The sequence below is a fragment of the Miscanthus floridulus genome, chromosome 11 (assembly GCF_019320115.1).
Source record: "Miscanthus floridulus cultivar M001 chromosome 11, ASM1932011v1, whole genome shotgun sequence".
NCBI lineage: Eukaryota > Viridiplantae > Streptophyta > Magnoliopsida > Poales > Poaceae > Miscanthus > Miscanthus floridulus.
The window spans coordinates 75646320-75654995 of NC_089590.1; the positions used below are offsets into that span (position 1 = coordinate 75646320).

The 8676-nt window shown below is 41.2% G+C and overlaps 1 protein-coding gene across 2 annotated transcripts; it reads right to left on the minus strand.

Moving 5' to 3' along the window:
• Nucleotides 1–598: 598 nt before the first annotated feature.
• Nucleotides 599–5169, minus strand: LOC136493448 (probable WRKY transcription factor 57). Of its 2 annotated transcripts, none has more exons than XM_066489533.1 (4): nucleotides 4740–5169; nucleotides 4546–4631; nucleotides 4202–4369; nucleotides 599–1270 (listed from the first exon to the last, which is right to left on the minus strand). In XM_066489533.1, exons 1-4 carry the CDS (start codon nucleotides 5040–5042, stop codon nucleotides 1090–1092), a joined length of 738 nt encoding a protein of 245 aa, XP_066345630.1. In that variant the 5' UTR covers nucleotides 5043–5169; the 3' UTR covers nucleotides 599–1089. The 2 variants fall into 2 exon arrangements, with proteins under 2 accessions (XP_066345630.1, XP_066345629.1); XM_066489532.1 differs by having other exon boundaries at nucleotides 600–1270; nucleotides 4546–4640; nucleotides 4740–5168.
• Between the last annotated feature and the right edge of the window lie 3507 nt (nucleotides 5170–8676).

The following is an 8676-nucleotide window of genomic DNA, read 5'->3' on the forward strand; positions in this document are numbered from 1 at the left end:
CAATGCGGATGCGTCCCCTGCAGTCCTACCCCACCGGCCCAGCCACCGGTCGGCTGCCGCCGTCGCTCGAGGTGTGCCTTCCAGGTCATACGAAATGGGCCAACTTAACGCCAGGCTATATACAAATTGGGCCAGTACATTGGCCCAACGTGTCTACAATTTATTTATTTTTTCGACTGCAGTTTATTTGTGACACAAGTGCATATAGGTATATAATAAGTTTCAAAAAATATATATATAGGTATATAATAATAATAATAGCACTCTAATAATAATAATAACAATCCCGAATGATTAGTTGTTCTATCACCAATATATATATGAATCGTCATGGGCTCTATTGTATTTATTGTGACAAAAGTTCGGGTTCGCCATAAGGTACCCATTCATGCTATTGTATTTTCTGTGACAAAAATCCATGTTCATCATAAAGGTACCCATCATTGTCAACAGCTTAATTCCGTAACATTTTCTATTTATCACAACGATATCCGTGTTGAAACTCATATTTCTTCTTGTGGTAACAACTTCAGACAAGGGGTCATCTTTTGTGCTATTTATGTACAAGCTGCTGCGTTCCCGACCACGAATAAGTCTCACAAAGTTCTACCTGCCCGATGCATTCAGTCAGATATGATATACACGAGCATCAGAAGAGCATGTGAATGGAAGTTTGTCTGAGAGCTCATGTTCGTTTACTTGCATGCATCAGGCTCGCAGCAACTGCTGCGGTGCAGTTTCGCAATCATTAGCAGCTGCACGCATGATGAGCAACGAGCTGCCTTCTTTGTACAATTAACCCCACGTGATTACCATTGTGTGTACTGCCTACACAGGCTACACCAGCAAGCCAGCAGCAAGGTGGCCTGGCCTCGCTTTTTGTGCCTTACATGCATGGCATGATGGCAGCAATGTCTAAAGGCTTTAAGCAGGCACGCGTACCCCGTTCCAACAGCATCAGATTGTTCTCTGACGCATCATGCATGTAGCAAAAAGTCTCCAGTAGAATACGATGGACCTTGCAGCTACTGCTGATTCATTGATTGGTTACTTTCTACAAACGTAAGCTTTGCACGCCCGCATCGATCTCTAGAGCGACGTGAAAGCGCAGCTGCCAGTGTGGTCGCCGCCGCCGGCGTCGGCGTCGTCGCTGCAGGGGGAGTGCGTGTGGCGGCCCTCGTAGGTGGTGATCACCATGCGGCAGTCCTCCGACAGCCTCTCCACTCGCTTCTTCACGCGGCAGTTGCTGCGGGTGCACCGGTAGTAGCTCCTGGATGTACGCATGCAAAGTGATAACTAATTTAAAGGCTGACCAGCCAACTGAAACCACAGATTATGAAGTTTAAAGCTTTGAACTAAAAATATAATATCAATATGTAGATCAATTCGTGCTTGTATATGAATCTAGCTGCACCAGGTTAGAGGAATACCTCCTTGGTCTCTGAAGATCGATCCAAGCATTATTAGTAAGCACTGTCAAACTGAATATATCATTTTTTTCTGTTCAAATCTAGTGCATGCTTCTGGTGTGGAAATGTAATGGTTTACTGATAGATTTTTCAGTGTGATGGTAGTCTAATTTCGTAGTACTTCATCCAAAAAAAATATTAATTCTCACTTCATGAGAAGTTACAATTTCAAATTTAACCAAATCTATATAAAAAATAATTACTGTTTATGATATCAAATAAATATCATTAGATTAATTATGATACATATTTTCAAAGTAGAGCTACTTAAAAACGTAAATGATGATATACTTTTCTATGAACTTGGTCAAACTTAAGAAAGTTTGACTCATCCCAAACTTAGAATTGCATTCTTTTGGGATGGAGGGAGTATCACCAAAAAAAATGATTGGTGACATGTTTCACCATGCTGGGTACCTAATGGAAATAATGACAAGTTATCGATTTTTGGGACCCAAATATGTGGTTTCAATCAAGGTTGTCAGGATCCTGATCGTGATCTTAGAATCTCTATTATCCTACCAAGCCGAAATGATACCATTCCCACCATGTATCCCAATTTTCATAGTATACTGATCCTATGTGAAAACTCCACACGATCTCATAAGATCATTAAATCTTAATACATAATATTGATATAGATGACCTTGGAAGTGATTGGGTTATGATAAATATTATTAAGGCTAAGGTGGATTGAAATAATGCCAATAGCTAGGCCCACTTAAATTTACGAAAATCCAACTAAATCTTACCCTAGAATCCTGATTTTAACAAGCTTTGGTTCAATTATGCATGAGAACCTCTTTTTTCTGCTGTTTTTCTTTCTGTAATCTCCTGCTTATGTAAACTGAACCTTTTTCTTAATTAATTTATGCTGTAGGGGTGCAAACCCCTCCAGTCTCGTTCAAAAAAAATTATGCATGAGAACTCAGGAAAAAAAATATTTCAGAATGATAATTTTACAAGGTAGGTTCAATGTGTGGTGGAGTTTTGATTGTACACTAGGCTACTATTTGTATTTTCTGTGAATTTTAATTGGCCAGTAGTATATACGCATGGGTGATTGTATTCTGGCACTTTTCAAAAGCATTCCCATGAGACGAAAACATATGAACAGGCATAGATTCAGCCTCTATACGCTCTACCAAAAGGAAACACTTACAGGTGAACACATGTAGCCTGAACGAAATTCAAAGAGACTACGGGCCAACAATCATGGACAGGTCGGCCTGCCTTTCCTACGGCACATTGAGTGTGTGAAGAAATTGTGCTGTGAATATGTGTGCACCATTTGGCATTTGTCCCAGCGCATCTATATGCACTCGCTCATGTTCATGCGTGTGTCCTATTGCTACAGATCATGAATGATGATATGTTTTACCAGTGCATGCTGACATGCCGCACCATATATGATCAGAACTTAGACCAAGCAGGGAGAAAATTAAAAGATGTCTTCTACAGATCCTTTAAACTGATATTTTTAGAGTTCCAGAAACAATGCATCTGTCCTTTCATTTTGTAGTATTCCATTGTGACTCTACTCCTTTGGGAAAAAGGTTGCTTGGTGTGATTCCTGCACCAACATTTTGGTGGATATGCATATGACATTTTTAGGTGAAACAAAAGATTAACACTTAAATAAAATCAACATGGCATGGAGAGCTGCCTTTTGAACATCATCTATCGCCGATGATGCATCAAGCGCTAATGTCATATACTATATAAACAACTTAGCCATAAAGTTACTTAATTATTATGGACCGCTCCCATATGTATCTGAGCTCATTTAAGCCTATTTGGCTCATGATAATATGTTGCATATGTCAAAAACTCAACAAAACAGTTTTCCCTTGTAAACACAAATAAAAGTATTGCCAAGCACACTTATGGTGCTGTTTGGTTTGGCAAAAGGGAAGGCAACGTAAATGGAAACCATTCCCTCCTGTATCTGTTACCAACCAATCGATTACGTGTTCTGTTTGGATCGCGCCTTGCGAGTCCCTGGCCGCGACGGGAGCGGATCGCGCCGGGAGAGGAGGGGCAACGGGTTTCTACGGGGCTGGATGCGTTTACGGCGTTATCTATTACAGAGTGGGCCAACCAAACACGAAAGAACGTAATCGTTTAGCGCTGTGAACCGATACCGGGTCACAAAGGCCGAACCAAACAGCTCCTTATTTCTATTCTCTAAGAACACGTCAAATTGGACGACACTCACTCTTCGGACAATATTCCATATGATATATTATTAGCAACCTTGATCTTTCAAATGGTAAGCTAGACAGCTAGTTGAACAATATCATAAATGACCATGGCATCAATCTTTCCTATGATCGGTCAATGAAGCTGGGCATCAATCTTTGTGATTACCCCTTTTCTCCATCTTGAAAAATGTGAATTGTGCATGGTTCCCATATAGACTTGTATATGAAATTGTTTGCTTTATAGAATGTAAATTTTATTTTCAAAAAAATAAGCGATAATTTTCCATATAGCCAGTATAAAAAGTTAAAGAAAATATATATGTGTGTGCTCAAACTTTAAAAAATTATGGATCTCAACCAAAGTTGTTGGTTTGATTTCAATCTTCACAGTTTAGCTGATTTCAGAAATTGACAAATTAAAACAACTCAATTCCCATAGGAGCAGTGGGGAAAATTCATGTCTGGAAAGAGGCATTAGGGTTAGGAACTTAGGAGTTAGGATCGCCATATATACATTGCTGCGTATACCTTGGATGGAGGCTGTTCTTGACAACCTTCTGGCCGTACTTCCTCCACTTGTAACCGTCGTCCAGCACATCCACGTCGCTCCTGGTCTGGAAGCAGAACCTGGGTTCCCTCATCTTCCTCCTCACCTTCATCCGTCCTTTCTCCCCCGCCGCCGCTGGGCCCTTCCACCTGCTCACCTCATCAACAGATGTAGTAGATGTGCTCCCAATCAGTTCAACAGCGCGAACGACCCCTCCGCCCCGCACTAGAAACCCTAACAATCGGTCAACCACGCTACTCCACTATTGCTCCCAAGCGTGCAAGAATCAACAAGTGAGTTATGGTGAGGTCATACTCATACGTACCAATTGCAGGAACTTGGGCCGTTGCATGTGGTGGTGGTGGTACTAGCGATCTCGACGGCGGATTTCGCCGCTGAAGTGCGGCCCGCCTGCGAAAACTAAGATTACAAGGATCAAGGAACAGCCCAGATCAGCAAGTCATTTAACCAGCTGGGCGCACGGGACGGGATCGGGATCACGGGAGTCGCTTCATTTACCTCGCCGGCATCGAGCGCCGCGAAGCCGGTGGTGGTGGTCTTCTCGCAGGTGGCGGCGTCGGCGGAGGTGCAGAACGGGATGCCGGGAAGAAGCAGCGGGTACAGGAGGCCGCCGCCGACGTGGTGGTCCGAAGAGAGCATCACGCCATGATTATTCGCAGCCTGCTCCTGGACCAACGGCATCTGCAGAAGCTTGTGCAGGTTCGGCAGCGGGGCAAGAAGAGGATGCGGAGGGGCGCATGGACTGAGCGCGTAGAGGCTAGCAGGAAGGCAGGTCTCCAACAGCTGGCTGCTCCCCTCCATGCACGCATATAACAAGATCGACCGTGCAGGTGTGGGTTGTGGTGGTGATCAATTGATCGATGGATCAGGATCAAAGTGGTATTGGGGGCATGAGGGAGTGAGCGAGTATCTAGTGAGAATGGGAGAGGCCGAGGAAGATTTCTGTCTTTTTAGGTTAAAGAAAGAAAGTGGTGGACAAGCTTGAGCTTGGTATGGTAGCCCAGATGGGAGGTCTGGACAGGGACAGCCCCTTTAAAGAGCCTTTTTGCTCAGATGGTGGTGTGATGGCAGTACCTGTTCCTGTAGCGGTGTTGTAAGCGCTAGGCTAATGCTTGCACATTAAGGGCCTCTTTGACATCGCTTATGCTGGCTTTGGCTTCATCTATTTTACGTAAATTGAGGTAGCGTAGAAGTCGTTTTGTAAGCCGGAGTTAAAATGAATTAGAAGCCGAGAAAAGTCAGTTTTTCTGGCTTCACCGGCTTTGGCTTCACCGGTGAAGCCATTTTGGATGAGTCGTGCCAAAGGGGGCTTAAATCATCGCGGTAGGCTTTTACTTATGTACAGACTGTTCGGCTAGGGCTGAATATTATGGCTGGCTAGTTTGGTGTGGAAGAAAAATACTGTTCTTTTTAAAAATTTACGATCGTTTACGAACAGACCGGTAATCTTTCGGTCCTACAAAAGAATATAATTCTACGATCTATGTATTGTTCTAAAAAAATATAACTCTAGCTTTATAAGTTAGTGCAATTTAATAAAAAATATGTTCTATAGATGTACGATGCAATAAATTAGTATAGAGTTTACAGGTACAATCATTTATTTTTGTCCCATCAATATATATGGAGATCATAAAAGAGTAGGAGTACATCTGTTTTTATTTGTGTGCTAATTTCTCCTCAATATGGGAGAATAGTATTATTTTTAGGATCCATGGAGTAGTACTTATATCTGCTTTAATTTCTTGACTTTATATATATGGTTATAAACTAGTACACGAATTGGTGAAGAATTTTTAGGTTAGTTGTCTCGTTGTAACTTCATCACGTCCCTTTAATTTGTTTTTAGGAATCCTCTTTAATTTGTGGGTGAGTAGTTCATCAAGAAAAAAGAAACGCACTCTCTCTGTCCGAAAATAGATGACATTGGTGATGTTCGTTTCTCTTATAATCCGTTTTTTTAGTTCGTTTTTTTTCAGCCAGAACAGTGTTTCGGTTTATTTTTTTTAGCGAAGCGAACATGCCATTGTAGTTATAATTCTGGATAAATATTTGTTTAGTTCCATAGCTAAAGTAACATCTATTTTGGTACGTTGGGAGTAGCGCGGAACAACATGCTACACGACATTGCATGTGTGGTCTCAGAATTTGGTTTGTTACGTACTTACGTTGAACCCCATTGTTTCGCAAAACAATAACCTTCTCTCCTATCATGTCTCCTATATCGCAATGTATTTTCTCTAGAGTGAAGGATGATGGGAAACAAGTGCATCACTGAATTTGGACCCTATTGTGATAGTATTCACAACCAGAATCTACAACTTCTCCTAGTGATCGATGTGGAGTTTTTCTACTATTTTAGCATTCAACATTTAGTAGTAGTGTTTTAGTATTCCCATGTGCTATAACTAGTGGTACTATTTTTTTTTTGGAAAAACTAGTGGTAGTGTTTTTAAGTAGTAGTAAAACTAGTGTTTTTAAGTAATAAAACACTAAAACTAGTGGTAGTGTTTTATTACTACTTAAAAACACTAGGAGAACTCCACCATTTTGGTAGTGATTGTTAGATTAATTATAGAATAAATTTTCTTGGTAAACCTATTTAGAGACATAAATATTGATATTATTTTCTATAAACTTGACCAGACTTAAGAAAATTTGACTTCTTTTAAGTCTAGATTGCATTCTTTTTTTGGATGGAGGGAATATGATATTAGCGAGGTGGTCTACCCAACCTTAGTGGAGAATCAAAATTAACGAGAAACTAAAACTCTACTCTTGTTTCGATCATTCATATGTGACGCTCCTTTTTTTTGAATTACACAATACAACGTAAACGTCCAACACGCATGCACACTCACCCCTATGAATACACGTAAGTAAAACCTACCCCTATGAGCATATCCGAAGAACTGAGCCGACAAATATCGAGATTCACGAAGTCACCATTGACGTCTCATTGTCGACGGAGCCGTTGTCTACCACTGAAAGCATAGCGCCAACACTTCTTTTTTAGGACACCATAATTAGAGCAACCTAGTTCTAAGTTAGAGTTGCACTTTTTAGATCAACGTTTAAATGCTAGAATTAGATTCTTCCCTGGATGGAAGGAGCAGGAGCACAGCGTACTCCCTCATTCAAAAGCTGCCCTAAAAAAGACACTATAGCACTGTTTGATACTGTTTAACACTATATATCAGTGTCCTCTGGCATTTTTAAGGGGCATCCAAATCATTTTGCTGCTTAATCTTTAATTGGTGCTAGAAATACTCTAGCGACTTCCTTCGATCTTGTTTACGTATAGTTAGATTGACATTAATCCGCGTGTGTTGGAGTGGATTGGAGTAGAGATGAATCTGACAGCATCCAAACAAGGCCTTAGTGAGACCGAGGGAGTATGCTAGTGGAGCGATGGATCAGGGCACAAGAATGCAGTAATTGTATGTTTTGTTCCCTGCAAATTGCTCAATAATTGTGGGGCATCATCCCACTCACTACCCTAGATCTTAACATCATTGTCGGTTCAAAAAAACCCTTTACTGTCGGATTTTGAACCGGCAGTAGTATACCAGCAGTGATGTGGGATTAACATCACTGCCGGTTCTTATGAATCGACAGTGATGTGAACCTGCAGTAATGTGGTTTCTAGGAAAGCCAAAAAAATCATTGAAAAAATAGGGATTTTTTTAATACCGGACATCATATGAGAAACTTTGATATGAACTGACAGTTATGTGAACCGGTAGATCTCATCGAGTACTACAACTTTGATATAAAGTTTGTCTTCATCGGACATCATATGAGAAACTTATAAAGTTTTCTTGCAGCATATCACTGTCAGTTCAAGCCATGAACTGACAGTGATAGTATCAGTGTCGGTTCTTGGCTAAAACCGACAGTGATGACCCAATATCACTGCTGGTTCTTGGCTAAAACTGACAGTGATATTAACCGACAGTGAATACCCGAATATCAGTGTCGGTTGGTCCTATCACTGCCGGTTTTAGCCAAAAACCGATAGTGATAGGTTATCACTGTCGGTTTTTTAAAATCCGGTAGTGATGAGGTCGACAGTGATGTCCTGTAGCAGTGACTCCCACCAAGGAAGTTTGGACACACTCGATGTGCAAAGCCTGCATTACATTTGTGTCCAACGTACTCTTTTTCACTAACTACCTTCATCTTTAGGTGTATATATCTTTTACTATATCTGTCGACAGAGCTAGCTTGCTACACAAACACGATAAATGTGCTTGCGGATGCTCATTGGCAGAGTAAGTAAAATGCAATAAACGTACTCCTACGACGTGTATGCTTTGCATGCAGTGGTACGTACATTATGGTACCGCTGACCGCTGACACAACGGTCCATGCCAATTACTATTCGTAAAAGCTTAAGGAATCATGCTAGATATATACAGTAAGCTCAGGAGGG

Coding starts and splice junctions, on each gene's coding strand:
- LOC136493448 (XM_066489532.1), bottom strand. CDS start 5,042: ATGGAGGGGAGCAGCCAGCTGTTGGAGACCTGCCTTCCTGCTAGCCTC. Junction 4,370..4,545: donor GGCCCAAGTTCCTGCAATTG/GTACGTATGAGT, acceptor TGAGGTGAGCAG/GTGGAAGGGCCCAGCGGCGG. Junction 1,271..4,201: donor AAGAACAGCCTCCATCCAAG/GTATACGCAGCA, acceptor GCGTACATCCAG/GAGCTACTACCGGTGCACCC.